The sequence below is a fragment of the Sylvia atricapilla genome, chromosome 2 (genome assembly GCF_009819655.1).
Source record: "Sylvia atricapilla isolate bSylAtr1 chromosome 2, bSylAtr1.pri, whole genome shotgun sequence".
In the NCBI taxonomy this organism is placed as follows: Eukaryota; Metazoa; Chordata; class Aves; order Passeriformes; family Sylviidae; genus Sylvia; species Sylvia atricapilla.
The window spans coordinates 89,844,494-89,863,340 of record NC_089141.1 but is presented as its reverse complement, the minus strand read 5'-3'; the positions used below and the strand labels follow the sequence as shown (position 1 = coordinate 89,863,340).

At 37.1% G+C, this 18,847-nt stretch overlaps 1 protein-coding gene across 2 annotated transcripts in view; it reads left to right on the top strand.

The window, feature by feature from the left end:
* ATP11A (ATPase phospholipid transporting 11A) overlaps positions 1-17,726 on the top strand; it is a 118,793-nt gene extending 101,067 nt beyond the window's left edge. Inside the window, exons 26-30 of one of the 2 annotated variants that reach the window (XM_066313803.1) lie at positions 4,597-4,662; positions 4,952-5,055; positions 6,821-6,986; positions 11,116-11,220; positions 13,494-13,580. In XM_066313803.1, coding sequence (XP_066169900.1) covers positions 4,597-4,662; positions 4,952-5,055; positions 6,821-6,986; positions 11,116-11,205 — 426 coding nt within the window. In that variant the 3' untranslated portion in view covers positions 11,206-11,220; positions 13,494-13,580. Of the gene's footprint in view, positions 1-4,596; positions 4,663-4,951; positions 5,056-6,820; positions 6,987-11,115; positions 11,221-13,493 lie in introns of both variants that reach the window. The other variant, XM_066313802.1, reaches the window with a different exon arrangement.
* The last annotated feature ends 1,121 nt before the right edge of the window (positions 17,727-18,847 follow it).

Here is an 18,847-nt window from a genome sequence, read left to right as displayed (position 1 = left end):
AAACTTCCACTAGACAGAACTGTATGCTGCTCTACAGCTTTTTTGGTACCATTATGCTCTCTGTTAGATGTCCAAAATTGTTCATCACCATATACTTATGGTGCTGAAAATTAGACTTATCATAACCTGTACCAATCTTGTAAGCAGTTTGTGTTGCAAATATTCTGATTCAGTTCCTTTCTGAAATTCTACTTGTCCTCCATTGCACACATTCAATCTAATTCTAAGGCTCTGAAGACAGATTAATGCCTAATTCTCAAATTTCAAATGTTCAAGTCTACAGCTAGATACCCATGGTAACACTTAAAGATAATGTGTTGCTTGAGGAGACATTCTGAGTCTTGAGTATCTGTATTAGAAAATTTGTCTTTATTGAGGATGCGTGCCTGTGATTATGTATAAGACTTGAGAGATACTGAGCTGCAATTTTAGATTTAAAGGCTTGAAAATTTCAAGTGTTCAGGAATAGTCAGAGATGCTTACATGAGTTTATACACACATGAAAGCTAATAGGTGTTGATAGTTATTTCCCAGTTTTTAAATTATGCTTACATCTGGAAAAAGTCAGTGAAGAATTTGAAGGTTTGAAAGGTTTGCTGCTGCAACAAATATGTTATCATTGAACAGGGAAAAGGTAGAAAACAGTAAAGAACATAAAAGAGTTGACAGTAACACTAATGCCATAAGTGATATGTAGTGATACAAGTCAGTTTCCAGACTGTTAAAATAGGTACTGAAGCAAAAATTTTAAATTTTTTTCCCCACAAATGAACTAACCACTATTATCACAAAACCAGTAAAAAATGAACAAAGTCGATATCTTTTCCATACAATGATGCCTGTCAGAATAAAATGAACATACAATTAAGCTTGCCTCCACACAGTTTCCCCCTAAATGTTTCTCAGTGTTTTGAAATCAGTTTGAAACTATTTGCTTCCTGTAGTAAGATACTACTAGAATAATAGAAAAGTGTATTTCAGATTACTGAGATATACTGGTCATTGTCTCATGAGCAAAACTAAGATGCCAAAGATTTATCTCCTATCAGTTGTTACTAATTTGTGATACTGCTTTGTGTGTATGATGTTCCACTATGGATAGGACATCAAGGTTGGTGTTGCAAAAACCCAACTAGGTAGAAACCAGCTACAGAAAAAAAGGTAAGAAGAAAGAGAGACACTGTAGAAGTCATTGCAGATGTCATCTTAGTTTACCCATATAATAAAATGTGTTTCCTGGGTGATTTTCTTTATTTTAACATTTGATACAGAGTACATTAAATGCAATTAAGCTCGGTTGAGAGAAACCAAGTAAAAAGGAATAACAGAATGAGAAATACAAAACAACAAGAAGGAAGATAGGTGAGCAGAATGCTGAATTGGAACATGGAAAATCAACAAATACAGTCACAGGAGGAGGAAGGGGAGTCTTGGATAGGCTGGGAGCAGAACATAGGAAAATAGTTGTTAATAATCTAGATGTTAACAAACAGACTTAGAAAAGAATGATTCATTGCCTGAAGACATGAATAGTATCTTGAGACGTTCAATACTAAGAAAACATTATGAATTTTTGTAACTCACACCTTCCCATATTGCCTCACTTACCTTTCTCTGTGCTAACGTAGCAGCTTTATGGATCTTATCCCTGTGCTGGGACTTCACTTTCTGAGTCAATAAGATGAGTGGATAAGAGGTTTGGTTGCAGACCAGTGTTTTCTATCTAGCCTAACAAACAGGGGAAGGTTTTTTCAAATTCTTTACTTCATCTAGCAGCTTTTATTGCAAGTATGGACAAATGATTCATTATGCAGAAACTTAGACTGACTGTAGGGTCTCTGAGAGCTCATGACACCAGAATATTATAAAATTTAACTGCAAGAAGCAAGTTGGTAAACAGCATGATTGGTAGTTACTGATCCAGGTTCCTGTCTGGTGTTCACTGCACAAGTTTTTATAGGGCACAGAAAATAAAATGATGGTATAAGCCTATTACACATCAAAGTAAAAAATGAAAATGCTGAAGGTTTTCTGAATTTTATCTAGTTAGTGTTCAATAGACTTGGTCACACAGTAAGTAGTTTTAGAAGAGTGAAATGCTTACTGAGAATAATGAATCTTTTGGCCAGAAATTTGTTTATTTTAATTTTTTTCCATTCACAGTTGATTGTGTTGTCTTAGCCTAGCTTCCTACTGATTTATGTCGTGTGGCTGGCTGCGGTCTTCTTTCACAATTTTTCACACAAGTGTGTTCAACTTCCCGCATGGATACCCTGTCATGTAATATTGGGTGAGCTCATACAGAAAAGTGTAGATTGGACATGATCCAGTTCAACTCACTGCTCTGTGCAGAGCTAATTAAAATAAATTTGCTGAAGGCTTTGTCTAGCCTTTTTCATGTTTTCAGTATCTCTGAAGACGTAGATCCCATAACCTTCCACAGCAACCTATTCCAATGTTTTTCTGTCTTCATGGTGGAAAACTTTCTCACAGTAGCTAAGCAGAATATTTCTTGTTGTTAAAGAGGGGTTCCAGATCTTCATCTTTGTAGTTCCTCAGATATTTGTGGGCAGCTGCTAGATTTTCTCAGCCTTCCTTTCACCAGAGTAAGCACTGCACCCCTCTTTGCAGAAGAGCTGTAGGCTGCTAAACACCTTGGTTGCCTGCCACTGATCATTTCCTATTTTTTTCACGTCACTCATGAACTGAGGGGCCCAAAATCAAGCACAGTGTTCCAGGTTTTACTTCACTGTAGCTGAGTAGATGGGAATAAAAACCTTTTTTCCGTGGCCATGTTCCTCCCAGTTGCTGTGCAGTTTACCTTATGTATAGAGAGGGCACAATATAGGCTTGTATTCAGCCTGGAGTCCACATAACCCCACTGCAACTTCCTTTTCAGCAGGGCCATTGCAGAGCCAGTCACTTCCTGGATTGCTACTGCATCGTAGGTGTAAATCTTTGCAGTTCTCTTTATTTAATTCCATAAGGTATCCTTTAGCCTGCATCTCAAATCAGCAGAGGTTCCTCTGGACTGAAACTCTGTCATTCGTTATTTCAGCTGTTCTCTATTTTTATACCACCTGGTAGTTTGTTTGTGGTGTTCTGTCATCATCCAGCCACTGACAGGGGTATTCCACAATTTCCAGCCCAGTTTGCTGTTCATGGTGTAGTTGACTGACTGATTAACAGAAGCCGGCCATCCATCAGGGACTTTTGAATCCTGTGGTTCAACCTGTTTTCAGCTGTAGTAGTAGTCCATTTAGCCAGCCCCTGCTTCCTTATTGTCCAAGTGTCAATGCCTTGCTAAATTCAAAATATATTGCATCCACTGCTTTTCCTCCTTGAGATCAACTCAACCTTTTGGTCCCACACTGTTGCCTGCTCCTTTCCTTCCCAAGCTTTACTGCTAAATGCAAGGAGCAGGTTTTGCTTGCGAAGACTAATATCCAGAGTATTGAGTAATTCAAAGGTTTTCTTTGAAACCTTCCATTAGGTTGTCTTACCACTCCATCAGTGGGCTGGCATTCTTCCTTTGAAGCAAGGATATCTGTAAATATCCTTTTTGTCCCCCTCAACACCCCTCAGAAATCCTAGTTAGAGCTGAGTTTTGTTTGTGATTTGTTCCTCTGCTTTTATGCTGTATGCTGCCTGCCCACTTTATCACCTCTTCAATGTTCCCATTTTGCCTTTTTGTTCATGCAGTAACATCCTACTTTGCCAACTGGATCTTCTGCTGAAATTCCATGCCTGCATGGAAGTTGTCTCATTCTTGAAGTTGTAACTGCAGAACGGAGTTCATACATCTCAACAGTTACCTTCCAAAGTAATTCAGATCTCTTGGGCACTTGTCTTTTATGGGTGCAATACCCTGAATCAAACACAGTCTCTTCTAAAATACAGTGTCCTAACTATTGCTTACTTTCTCAGTATTTCTCTGGATTCTGAACCTGGTCATCTGGTAGCTGCTGAAGTCCAAGCTATCTTCTGTGATAGTTATCACCACTAGTTCTTCCCTGCATCAGCATTAATGGTCATTTCTGCCCACTTGAAAAGCTGAAGTGTTTTTATGTCATTATACAAGTGAGGAGAAAAATCAAACACAAGCTAAAAGTGTTTTATCTTAAAACATATGCAGATGTTTTTGTACTTGTATGGTTAAAACATTCTTATGCTTATCTGTATAACATGCTGTTGAACCACCTTGAAATTGTTGGATGCCAAGGACATCCAACAGAGAAGGGAAATCAGAAAAAAGATGATGTCCAAGAAGATTAGTGAAACGACTGCAGCTCATTTTGCAATATCAGTGATGTGTTAATTGTGCTACCTTTGATTTTTATTAGGAAATATACTTGTGAACTTCACGTTCAGAGCATTGGTTCTGGTCTTTTTCTGGCTGTCTGAAATCTGAGGTGTGTATACACAGAACAAGAAACCAGAACCGTTTTGCACTGGATAGATCATGTAGGAATTCAATTTTTGCTCAAATGTCAGTTCATGATACAAAACAATACTAGGTTTTAAGATGTTCACTCTGAACAATTTACAACACAGTGGACAATATTGCCTATAACTGCTTTGGACCATTTTTTATAGATGTTTGGAACTTGGACCTTTGGAACAGTGGTGTTCACTGTGCTTGTATTCACAGTTACATTTAAGGTAAGGTATGCTGTATTTTATCCACTTCCTTAAAATTTGGGTTTTAATTGTTGCTTTCTTATATTGATTTCTTTCTATTACCATGCATTGTTTTATTACTTTAAGTAAAGAGTTTGCTATCTGTGTCTTCTTAACTGTGCTGAAACTTCAAAGATGTTTTTAACTAATTCTGTGTAGAATTAGTTCTGTTCTTCCCTATTTTCAAAAGGTATAATTCTATTTTATCTCCTGCTGGGATTTCTTGTTGCATCTAGATAGTAATAACATCATATAATATCTCTTTTTTCAGCTTGCACTAGATACACACTATTGGACGTGGATAAATCACTTCATGATCTGGGGATCACTGATATTCTACATTGTCTTTTCTCTGCTCTGGGGAGGAATTATTTGGTATGAGCCCTAATATTCATTGCATTGCAAAAGTTGTTTCAGAAACATAAAGTTGTTAATACTTTACCTTTTTGTCACAGAATTAAATTTAGCCTTTATACAATACAGAACTCTATTTTAAACACATCATAATTGCTAACTGGAGAGTACTCAGCTCTTCTAGCAATGAATGTCTGCTAAAATCTTCTTAAAGAAGAACACAAGGAGAATATCAGACCCCAGACTACCACTGGGTTTATCTCAGTAGTGTCAGTCAAAAGCAGCTCAAGGGTTGGTTCAAGGAGCTGATGTTGCCCTTCTGATTCAAAATGTCACAGAATAGGTCATGTCTGTGCAGTTGGTGACTACTCACCAGCTGCTGAGCTTGTCTTGGAAGCTAGCTGTAGCAGTCAAAACTAGAGACAGGGAGTGGAACTCAATATTGAAGTGATGTGGATGTCCAAGGGTCCTGTGTTTGAACTCACTGTTTTGCCTCATTACTTGGCAAAGTGGAGTTACTGTAAGTGTCTGATCGCCTACATATTCGTGTTGGTAAGAAGCTCTGTAGGAATTAGTATAATTCTTGTGCATAGCCAATTTAAATATTGGGGTGTTTGCTATTAAAAGTCAAACTGAAAATTTTGGAAAGGAAATCAAGTTGAAACAAGTTCAGTTTCTTACTGTGCCTGATTGCTATCAGGATCTGGAAATTTTGTTTCACACTTGTAGAGCTGTCAGTTACAAGGCCATCTTTTTAACTACTGCTGGAGTCACTCTACTTTGATTACCCAATATTTTGAGAGACCAGAGAAGGAGTGGGGCTAACTATTGCTTGGTCATTAAGATGCCATTTAATTTAGAGAAGAGATTTGGATATAGGGTGTCTTTTGCAAATGAGTAACTACCTCTTAACTCCTTGGATATTTAGCTGCCTCTTCTTTTTTCTAGTAAGATCAGATCTCAGTTTCTTCAGCATCAGTTTGCAGAAGTGACATTTTCCCAGATAATGTTTTCCAACCAACCTTGCTGCTGTGTACTAGAGAGTGACTGTGTGTATAGAAAAATGTATTTTAGTTTAGTTACCTTTTTAGTATGCAAATACTATCAAATTTTGGAAACTGTCAGGGAACTGACAGGGTTTTACACCGCAGTGTTGCTGCAAACTGTCCCTTGATCTTGGCTTTTAGTGATTATGGCCTCTGCTTCCCAGTCACATACAGTGATGGCATTTTAATAATCATGCAATTGCATGGGATACAGGGAGATAGTGAAGAGAAGGTATTGATAGTGTGGTTGAATTAACTATGTGGTGAATAGGATGGGGAGCATAACATGAAAGCATTAGAGATGCTTAGGGGAGCCTGAGAGGTATGAAAATAAGTGTGGTTAACGAGCCTTACTCTGAGAATACATACAAAGCAGTGTGCCTTAGCAAAGACCAGGGGAATGGTGGGTGGGACACTAAGAAGAAAGGTGGAAAATACCTGGGACAATATGAGGGTACATGGAAGAGCATATACACTTTAAAAATGAACTTAATTTAACTTTGCAAGAGAGAGACACTATGACAAGGAGGGGACAGCATGGTATTTCCTGCAGTCTGGAAAACAAAAGGAGAGTAGTTCTCTCCAGATGCATGGTTAGCTCTCCCGTTGAGAAGACTGGGATGAGCAAACTCCCACAAACTGGGAAACTGAACCTGAAGTAATTCATCACTGCCATAATTCTTGTATTTAATACTGTCAGCTTTTCTTTGAAATAATTATTTTATCTTTCTTCCTCCCAGGCCTTTTCTCAATTATCAGAGGATGTATTATGTGTTCATGCAAATGCTGTCCAGTGGGCCTGCGTGGCTGGGTATAATTCTGCTCATAACTGTCAGCCTTCTTCCAGATGTTCTGAAGAAGGTCTTATGCAGGCAGTTGTGGCCTACAGCAACAGAAAGAATCCAGGTAAATAATCTTTTTCATTGTGAAACTAGGGGGGGTTTTTTGTATTACAAATGTCTAATCACCTAGGCCAAGGTCAGAGATTAGAGCAGAGGTTCCTCATCTGTGGTGTCCGAACAATATGGTGAAAGATGCTGCCTGTTATTTATGTGGTGGCACTAACCTGAGTCCTGGGGCAACACTTGTGTCTCCATACCAGCAACCACAGGGAAAGCAGCTGATGAGGATGGTGGGAGACAGCTACATGGCTCAACATGTTTTTTGATTTGAGGAGATAAGAAGAGCAAGGGGATTGGGATCTCCATAAGGGTAGATAAGAGGCACTTACATCTGATAACTTACTGATGCCTGTTACAAAAACACATGTATTAAAACTTACTCATATCCTATTAATAATTTTTTCATCTTTTATATTTCAACTTATGTTTTGCCTGTTCTGGTCCATTATTTGTACATAAATGTGCCTTGCTGTGCCAGTGGGACGAGGATTTTAAAATCTTTTCTCTCCCGATGAGCCCAAAAGGAGAAATGACTGTGTAAATACAGGTCAGCTCTTCTAAGACTGGAGAGGAAGCCAGGTTCTGTGGGAAGGACATGAATACAAAGTGTTTCCTGTATTCTAACCACAGTAAACTTTTATATATTATATATGATAGAACGTGAAGGACAGTAGAGGTGCTGAACTTTAAACCTAATGTTACTGCCCTTGCCCTTTTCAGACCATCAGCTGCCACCAGTAGGTTAAAAGAAAGAGTTACCAACAACAGAAGGGATTAGATAGGATTTTGATGTTTAATTGAGAAGCTACTTTGCATTAAGAGGAGAGGAATAAAGGAACTTTGCTACCATGGAAAAAAGATATCCCTGTGGCTAATGTAAAACCCTCTGCTACTGTTTTATATTCCTAGACTATACGGGTGTAATAATGCCTCACTTTAGGAAAGAATAAAGAATAGCAGGAAAGCATTCCCAGATCAGTATTTAATGCTTTTTTTCATTTGGAGATCTTAGATGTCTCTGCTATTTGTACTACTTGTGCAAGGAGTTGACCTCAGTATAGATTCTGAGTAGTTAATTTAAAAGTCTAAAGAGAGAGAATGAGCAAGGGTTAAGGTAAAAAAACAAGCTAGTAAATAAAAACCCCTAACAAAAGTATCATAGCATTTCTTACAGACATTGTGTATTGGTACTGGAAAATGAATCAATAGTAAAGCAGACTTGGGGCTCAACACTGGCAATTTTCTAATATTTAGTCAAAGATCTGTGATTTTAACCAATTATATTGCTTGTGTTTCCTCTTCCCTCTCTTTGTTTCTTCCTGTCTTCCAATCTGCTTTCTCTAAATAACTGCTACCTTGCTTTAAACATAAATGATGTGCTCGGTTGCTTCCTACAATCTTCTGGGGAAATCAGACTAAACATCAGTGCCTTTCTGTTGAGCAGTCCACCATCTTTATGCTTTCTCAGACTTCAAGCAGTCTAAGTTTCTAATGGAACAAAAGGTGACTTTTTTCTGCCTTTCTGCATGCTTGGCCATTTCATTCCAAGGACTTTAAAAAGTTTATCATCAGAAGTTATTTACCATACTCACTATCTCCATTTGTGATTCGTGTGAGCTATATTTTGAGGGATACTTTTTAGTACAGTTTTTTTCCTTCTGTGTATCTCAAGGATTTTATGAATTGTTGTCACAGTCCATCACTGTCACTATCAATTTTTGTCACTGTTCTTGCTGCAATTTACAGAATGTTTCTGTCTCAGGAATCTATGACTCTTACATCCTCATTTTAATCATTGGTCTGTCTGTAGATGAATGCATGTTGTGTTTCCACTGTACCTGAATAAGTAGGATAGTGGCCACATAAACAAGTGATAATTCTGATTGGGCTGATGTTGCTAGCATTGTATTGGAAATGTGGTACTGGTAACCACTTAAACAGTCTTTGGAATATATTAATGTATCTTCTCTGCTGCTAGAAAATGCAGTTTTTTCTCTTTTTCAGGAATGCATTTTGAAACTGAGCTTTTCTTATATTCCCTTTTATGAAATTCTGTGCTCCTTCTAGAAAGAAAACAGCTCAAGATCAGAAAGTTTATGACATTATTTAATATAAAAGTAGAAAAAATGCTAGTAAATCTTGTTTCCTCTACATTCTGCAAGAAAACTGTTTTGTACTTAATATTCAGAGACTGTTGGCTTCCATTGCAGGTTTTATATCTTTCTTTCTTAAGCAGTTAAGATAAAAAAATGTATTTCCTCCTTCTTTCCCCCTCAAAAATATATAGTCAATGAAATTTATTGTAATTATGTAAATTAGAGGAAAACCACAATTTTTTTCGCTATCAACAACTCTGACTAAAATTGCCTCTTAAGTGCCTTAGGATTGGTCTGAACTGAACTTACAAATAATTATTTTAAATGTACTGGATTCCTAAAAGTGATTCTGCTTTCTTTATAACAAAAAGGCTTTGTGAACAATTGAAAAGATTAACAGAGGTCTAGTGATATTTTCTCAGGTTACTTTTCCCAGGTTAACCTTTGATGCAGTTATTATACTTCTAAATTTTTCAGTTATTTGAGAGTCACTCCAGTGTGTGGTGAGCGATTGTTTACCATCATTAACATTTGGATGTTTTTAAACATACCGCATATAACTGTGAGGTTTTTTCAGAGCGCTTTCCTGATATATGTATATATATATGTGTGTGTATATATATGTGTATATATATATATATATACACATACAGACATATATGAGTATAGACATACATATATGTACATATGAGTGTATATATATATGTATGTATATATATGTGCATGTAAATTGATATTTATATACATATATATACATATGAACTGTTTTCTTGGGCTAAAACATAACTTCTGCAAAAGCTTTGGAGGAATCTGTTGCCTTTTGGTAATTTTGGTCAAAATCTACTTATTTCTTATATATGTAATCTCTGCAACTCTGGCTCAATGACAAATTGAATTTTGTGCTTTAACTGGTGATTGTGCAGCTGTGAGGTTTCTTTCAGCTTTTACTTCTAAAAAGCAATAGGATATTTTTTTAATATATCAAATCTACTTTGATTATATTTTCTTCTTTTTTATTCTTCTTTTGTCAGTAGCAGAATTTCAGCCACTCTGTTGGCAAAAATATAAATTCAATTTAAATTATCCTATTTCCATTTTTATAATTTTCACTCTGACAGTGTTTCAGCAATTCCAAGTGTTTGGTAGCTGAAATACCAGGTGTTTAGTTTCTGAACTGTAAATGACTTCTGTACTTTCATCCGTTTTTAAGAAATATTTTTCTTTTTCTCTTTGTTTTTGACTGATGATTTCTTACTTCGCTTTCACTCAGTCAGAAGCTTGGGCCATCAGCCATATTATGAGATCTTTACCCTTTGCTGCAGCTGGGGAAACCCAAAGTGGTCCTTTTGCCTGGGGAAGCTTCTCTGGGAATTCATCACTCTTCTGTTCTGCCGTGGGCTTAGCTGCTGGTGAACAACTGCACTGGGCGCTCAGAAAAGTGTTCCCCAGCAAACTGCTGCCTTTGTCACGTGTCAGGCTCCTCCTCTGTGGAAACAAAGCAATGGATCTTGCCGTTGCAATATTTGAATGCTGCGGAAGAAGTTTCCTTGGCAACTCCCCGGCCCTCTTGGCCCATAGTGTAATGACTAAGCTGTAAGTCAGCCCTCATTAGCACCGCCCCATCACCTCGGTGTGAGGCGCTCCCTTCAGCTGCCAGTTGTTCACGGGAGTAGTGAAGGGGGATGTCCACCCCTTAATGTAGGATGGATTTGGCCTCGTGCTAGCACAGGCACCTCTCCCATTCAGTGCAGGTTATTGTTAGAGGGCAGGACACAGCCCACAGTGCTTGGTCAGTTTAGTGCTTCTGAGAGTAATTTTTTAACAGAGTTTGAAATGGAATTAAAAACACCCTCTAATGCTTAATCTCAGGATCCAGAAATAGAAACCTTGTTTTACACTGGATAACTTTTCCTTTTTAAATCTATCAGAAAATCCATCACTTTTACAGGACTTTGCTATAACAGTTACCAAATGGTACAGTTCATTCTCATTTCTTGTATTCAGCAAGAGTCTCACTGTTTTTCCTCATCCTTGCAGAAGAGTATGAGACATAAAACAGCCCAAAATGCACTGACGAACTGCGAAGGGCCACTTCTTGAAGGAAATCTTTCACCTTCCGAGCCATAATTAGATCAAAGCTAGGTAACAGTACTGTACGTGTTGCCAATTTGGATTAATTTCTATTGGTGCTATTTACAAATCAACTGTTTCCTCCAGAGTTTTTGATGTACTTTATCAGTGTTGATACAAAATCATTATGTTTTACTTGGCGAGCCTAGTTTTTGCAAGAGATGTTCCATGCCACAGGTAAGATCTTTTTGTCTCAAAAACTTAATCATGTGAAGCAAACGCATAAATCGATATATCCATATTCATGTCCTATAAATGCAGTGTATTATATAAAGGTGTTGTGTGACATTTCTTCTGTAAGAACTGCAGTCATCACTGTAGTATGTACTCACATCACAACACAATGTAGAATACATAAAGTCAGAGATAATTCTTACCCACAAGCAGTTTATCCATCATTTTTCATGTTCTTGAATACATATATAGACTAAATGCAGATGGTAATATGTGAAGGTAATCATAGTGAGTTACTTGTGAATACGACCTTGGGTCAGAAGACTTGGGCTGTGCATCTGACAGTGTCTGCCACAGTGCTGTGTTCTGTACACACCGGGGCATTGCCGTGTCACTGCCTCAGATCAAGAGAGAAGTGTGATAATTTGGCTGAGACAGCAGCGTAAGTGGTGAGCTAAATTCCCCAAACAGAAGGCCAGCAGAATGAAGTTCTTTGCTTTGCTACTGCTTACACAAATGAGTAAGAAGGTACACTCTTTATTCTAATGAATCCCACCTGGATGCCACGACTGCTCCAGTCCCTGCCTGCTCTCCTGACCCCAAAAACAGCGTATGAGGAGCTAAGTGAAAGTGCAAAGTTTTCAGTATGTGGAAAGGACAAATGTCATGTCCTCTCTGTGCTGTAGTACTTTAAAGTAGCTGAAAGTAACTAAAATAGCTGATTTACTTTTAATGACTGTTACACAAGTAGTAGTAGAAAACATCAGCTTCCTTGACTATCTTCAGGCAGAGCCATGTGTAGAAAAAAGCATTTTATTTTTAGAACTATCTGTGGTAACTAAAATGCTTCACTTTCTAGCTGAAAGAATAGGGAAATTAATTACCAAACTGTATGACTACTCCCTCTTACATTTCCAAAGCAAATTTGCGAATCTGTTACCTGATTCTTATGTAATAATGTTGCTATTTGGTCTATATGTGTTTAAAAGAACTCAGGCCTTACTGTGGTGAGCAGTTTAGGATAGTTTTGTGACTTTTCCAGGAGTGTCTTTTTAAGAGAGCTTTCAGATTGCTCTAGGTTATGCAAGAGTAGTATTTCAACCTTGGCATTAAAGGGTCATGTTTTATTGCAGCCAAAGTTTTATAAGCCACATCATTAATATTTATGTTGTGATTTTGTCCTTTTTGCTACTGGGTTCTGATTAACAAGGAAAAAGGGGATGATTAAGAATAGAAGATTAAGTGATTCATATAGCATTAATAGGGAGATTGAGGAATAACATTGCTTTGAACCATGTTTATAATGCATTTATATGTTAGATACCTCTATACCTGAAAATTATATGTGCATTTAGTGAAAACCCATTGGGCTGTGCTAGTTTTATTTCAGTTGGTGCACATGTGCAGACTCTTGTCATGCAGCTGTGGTGTTTTGTAGTCCTGAGCATTTCCTCAGTGGGCATGCCAATTCTGCCAGAGTGTGAAGTGGTTATGTAAGAAAGATAAATTCTAATGGGCAATTGGACCAAGATAGTATTGAGATGTACAGTATAAATTGCCTGTATAGGTGCTACACATAACCTAAGCAAGTCTAAAATTCAATACTGCTTAGAAGTACAAAGCAAGTGCATTAAACTCTGAAAGCTTCATCTGTTACCACAAACTGACTGTAAAGGATTTCCTTTCTCTGGAGGTACAGGGCAAAGTACTTGAACCTGTCTTAAAATTCCACATAAGAAATTCAGGGGTAAAACAAAGGGAAATTCCAAAATGAGACATAACCTTGATTTAAAAGACTTCCATTTGAAGGTGGGCCTCTGTGTCTTCATCTCTTCTCTGAAGTGTCCATTATCAGGTTTAGAAGTTAAGTGTAGAATCATGCCTGGTTCTGTAGGTCTTAATATAAAACTAATCATGTTGAAACTGGTTGATTGCAAAGCAACATGAGATTATGCTTTCACATGGAACAAATAGCCAGAGTGGTGATCTAGGTAAAGGTATTATTATACCAAGGGGACAGTGCTCTTATGAAAGAAAACACTTATGTACTTTTGGTTCCAAGATTGTCTATTTACTGTGTATTTGTTTCTTTTATTCTTTCCTTTTAACAGAATGCATCGAGGCACTGTCGGGAGCACATCTCAGAATTCACACCTCTTGCCTGTCTGAAAAGCCCAAGATACAGGAGCAGTGACTGCAGCAATTCCCCAGCAAGAAGGTCTAATTCTCATTCTAAAAAAGTGATGTTTACGCAGTGGAGAGGCGTTGATTATTCAGTACTTCCATCTGTCTTTGGCTATTCAAATAAGCATTGCCGTTCCAGTGCAGGCTACCACCACAGTGGGTCAGGTTTGGAAACGTCCATATGACACAACACCAAGTCAAGCCTTTAAAAACTGTGGTTTTGTTTATTTATTTTTTCAGGAAACAGACATGTCACAGAAACATATTAAACTATATGTGGCTTTTGCTGTCTGAGGTAGTGTTGAGACAAACAGGATCAAGAGCTAGAAGTATGAACCCTTCCAGGCCAGTAGGCCCCCCTTTTATGTTTTGAACTACTGGAGCAATGAACAATCTGCACAGTCTGGTACTGTGAGACTGGTATCACTAAAAATTCTCTTCATCCTATGTCAAGATTTCTGTGTATTTACTACTTCTGTCATCTTTAGTGGTTTTCTTTGTTACTTGAAGTGCATAGTTTCAGTCAGTGACCTACATTTCGAGATCAACAGTTTTCATTTTCAGCCAGGAGCAATTGTCTCAGTTATCTCAAATGAGATTCTCCTAAAGCATATTTAGCAAACGCTGTTTCTGATTTTCCTCTGTCCTTTTTTTCTTTCTTTGCTCATTCTGTAGAACAAACTGGTGTTTCCTCTGTGCAAATCTGCTTTCAAGAAACACTCTCTAATGTTCACTTCCTTGTAAGTGGCCAAATCAGGGCTATGTATGGTTTTGGTTAGTTTTCCCCTGTAGAAAGATAGGCAAAACAAACCCTGTGTAGAGTATGCACACACAATATGAAGTGAAGTTGGCTGTTAAATAGTAAATATCACCAATGTCAGTATCTACTTATAAACTGAATGTAAGCATTTTGCCTAAAATATCTTTGAATTTGTCAAAGATGCACATTATCTGAAGTTCTCACTTCTTATCCCTGTGATTGTAAAATACATATATAGCAGAAAGTACTACATATTAAGCTTTTTTTGACACAGTTTGTTGGATTTTTTTCTTAAAAAAAGAAAAGCTGGTTTTCTGGATGAGTATCTTTTACTGTCTTGATTCATCCTCTTAATTCTAATTTTTTTTTGTGTGCATGTGTGGTTAGATACTGGCTAATAGGCTTGGTAGATACATTATTAAGCACACAACTGTTAGTTTTTGCAAGCAAACCACGAGGTGGCACACAACTGTTGACTAACACGTGAACCACAGTTGGGATATAGAAACTATCTGTAGAAACAGTTTCTATCTATAGAAACAAAGGATTCTGTTTGAATTCCCTTAAGAATGACAGCCAACTTGCACTTCTGTTTTCTCTGCTACATTTGTTACCTTGCAGTAATTCAACTATTAGCTTCATCTTTGTGTTGTTTCTTTAGTCCAGTGTTTTATTTTGGGGTGCAAAAATATCTGAAAGAGTAATCCGATTTCAGTCAATTTCAGCTTGGTGGTTACAACTGGTTAACAGCCATCCTTATTCAATACCTCTGTGAGGACATTACCTAAAAAATTATTTCAGTGTGAAAACAAAATATTTGGAATCAGACCTTATTGGAAGACCTGGCCAATACATTGTTAGTTGTCTTTCACATGGACAAGGGTGGTAAAGCAAAATTATTTCCTTTTTTGTGTTTTAACAAGAAAAAACAGAGGCAAAAGTTTACTTACTACTTTACCTTTTAATAAAAGAAAAATTACCTTAGAAGGAAATGTTCCTCACAGTATTCTGAGTAGCTTTCATATTAAACAGTGATTTGTTATTAAAATGCCCTGGGTCAAGCAGAGATTGTAAAGTGAGTTATGAAATCTTCAGTATACCAAAGATAACAGAATTTTACAAAGTCTAACAGTGAGCACCACAAATAAACGTTTTTTATCATTTAACATATAGCACTTTTAAGTTTCAAAGAATGTCCTTACAGCAGTAGCATTACGAAATACATACACGTGTGTGGGTGTGTGTACATATACTTGCCATTGCAGACTTGAATGTTGGTCAGTTAGAGCCGTCCCCTACATAAAACACTGGTGTATATATTTTTAAGAAGTTAATATGGGTATACATTTTATACCAGTAGCAGTGACAAATTTCTTGTGTGTAGTTAACAAATTATTTGTAATGTATTTTTTAGAAATCTTAAAATTGCCTTTGCACTGAAATATTTTTCATACTGTAGCTATTTATAAATCTGTTTTACGCATACATTTGTTAACACACCATTTCTATTTTTTTTAAGTATATGTTTTGAAGGCTTTTTTTATAACTATAAGTTTTGGCCACTTAAATTTAGCTTAGAGTGGAGATGTGGCTGAATGTTAAAATTCTAATGAATGTCAAATTAGAAATACAGGTCTGTTGCTCTATGAGTCTCACCCAAATTATTGATGTTCTGTTGGGATTTGTGGTAGCAGCGATTAGAGCGCTGTACTTGCAGTGCTATATTATAACTGCTAGCTTTTTTACTCTATAAAGCCTCCTGCTTTTTTACTTTGTGAGTTCTATCTTTTAGCCTTAAATAAGGAAATTTTTGCTTGATGTTTTTTGAAAATGCTGCATTCCTGTTCTGCCTACTAACAAAGCAGTTCATTGCAAACTTCATGTAGCCCTCTGCTTAGATATTGTTGACAACATTGTTCAGGCTGAAACACCTGTATACATGTTTGAGAAATTTTAATTCAACATGTCATTTTTTGGAGGAGAAAGAATGCTTGAATTTAAGTGGAAGTTTCCGCTTTGATTTAGCAATACTTTTACCTTTAAAAGTTGGTGCTGTTTGTTTGTTAAAATAGACTGTTTAATGAAATGAACATAAAACATCAACTTGGCTTCACTTGATGTGTTTTTGCGTCAGTCCCTGTTACTATTGCCATGTAAACCTAGTCCACTGCAGCAGGTGTTAACCTGGGAGTTTTACTGCAAAAGATAAAAAAGATAAAGAAGTAGAAATTAGGTCAAAATGCATTAGAGTCTTTGATTATGGGTGGGACACTGAAAGGAGACAGATTTTTATGTATGAAGAAAAAAAAGAAAGAGGAAAAGTCTAAAAATCTACGTAACCTTCTAACTTGCCTCGTTTAAATTGTTGCAGCTTTAACAGCATAATGTCTCCATAACTGCTTCTATAAATGTCTTGAAACTGGTAAGCGCTAAGCGAATGTACGTGAAGACTTAGAAAGTATTTCAAGCTTTTTGGCCACTGAAACTCATATATTCCTGCAGTGGCTTGTGGCAAAAGATCTTTTTTGTTTTACCATGTACAATAACTGTTTGTTCAGCCACTTAATGTAAAAGCTTACAGTTTACTTTCTTGCTTGCATTAGCCTGTTTGTCTTGACCCAACTGGCTTGCAAAAATAAGAGAAAAAAATAGCTTAATTGAGGAACTGCACTACTTTTCTTTTGGAAGCCAGTGGGATCCTTGTGCTCATGCTACTGTCTCTGTTAAAAAAGCTTTAATGGAAATTTGTGGAAGTATTACAAAAGAACATACATGATTCTACTTTGCAGAATAATCAAAAAATCAGTTTATATAGCTTTAATTTTTTACCTTATGAAAATTCACAGGATTTCAATCTGCATAGTCTTGGACATAAATTCTGTGCTAGGTACACTTTGCATTTTAGAGGTTCTTTCATGATCTAATGTAAAGTAGAATCTGCGAAAGTTGCTGTAGGGGCCTGGGGGTAGTTATCTGTGCTTTAAACATTAAAGATGTCTGTAGTCATCAGCACCAAATACTGACATTTATTTTTAATTGAACAATTTTAGGTGCATTTATTTGAAAACAAATCAGCCTTCAAATCTAATATTCAGATTATCCTATATTACTTCATTTATTTGATTTGAAGAGTCATTGTGTGAATACATTACTGTAAAATTTATTTTCAGTACTATTTTTAAATTTTATTTCTGTAGACAACCAAATATAACTTCTTTATATTCAGCCACATTTTGGATCCTTATGTAGAATATATGAGCAGGAGATACAAATCTGCTTGCAATAAATATAAACATTCAAGACTGGTTTAAGTTTGCTCACAAGTAATTACAGTAATTCTAGTATGAATATGAGATGGTTTCATATTAGTCTGTAATAAAATGTAAGTCTATAAAGAAAACAGAATGAGTGTTTGATTTGATTATTGAATGTGTTTGTAGTCGTGTTCATTTTTCATGCTGGAGAGAGTCTAGTGGACCATCAGAATAATTATTAAGGGGACTGGAGCATCTCTCTTATGAGACACTGCAGGAGCTGGGCCTGTCTAGAGGAGAGAAGACTGGGAGGGGATCTCATCCATGCATATAAGTATCTCAGTGGTGGGTGCTAAGAGGATGGTGCCAGGCTCTTCTCAGCCGTGCCCAGCGACAGGGCAAGGAGCAATGGCCTTAAAAAAAACCACAAGAAGTTTCACCTCAGCCTGAGGAAGAACTTCTTTACCTTGAGAGTGGCAGAGCACTGAACAGGCTGGCCAGGGGGCTTATGCAGTTTCCCTCTCTGGAGACATTCAAAACCCACGTGGACACATTCCTGTGTCAGCTGCTGTAGTTACCCTTCCTTGGTAGAAGTGTTACACCAGAGGTCCCTTCCAACCCTACCAGTTCTGTAATTCTGCAATTTTCAGAGTGTATGTAGCCAGCTAAAAAAGCAAGCTAACAAAAAGAAATTGAAAGGGAGCTGCAACATGAGCTGGGGGGTGAGGGGTTGTTCCAAAACGAATAGAAGTTGGTACCAGTCCAGGAGAGCTTTGTTCCTCCTTCACAGATGGAGTAAGTGCTAAAGTTCTTTCCAAAGTAAACTCATAAGCTACACATGAGAAGGTCTGCTACATTTCCTTACAGTTCTGCTGTTTGAGGTACCCAGAGCTATTTCTCTTTTCTTTTGCAATGTTGTCAATTTAAAGAAGCTAAAGTGAAAAACAGTGTGCTCTGACATCTGAGTTGGTAGCAGCGTTCATATATTCTTACAGAAGAGGCTGAGTGCAAAGAAAGACCATGATTTCATTTTATTTGGTGATACAATTTTACAGAACTTTCTGCAAAATCATTACAGGCTCCAAATTACATTGGATGAAGGCATCCCAGACAGCCTCCACAAAGCAGTTCAGGGTGTCAATTTTGGTCCCTCCCTCTGCTGCTCTGAGGATATGTAGAATGCATAGGCCTTTGCTTCTGTATTGATTTTGCACTTCCCATAATAAAGGTTTCAGAGGAATAGGTTTGACTTTATGTGAAATTTTTA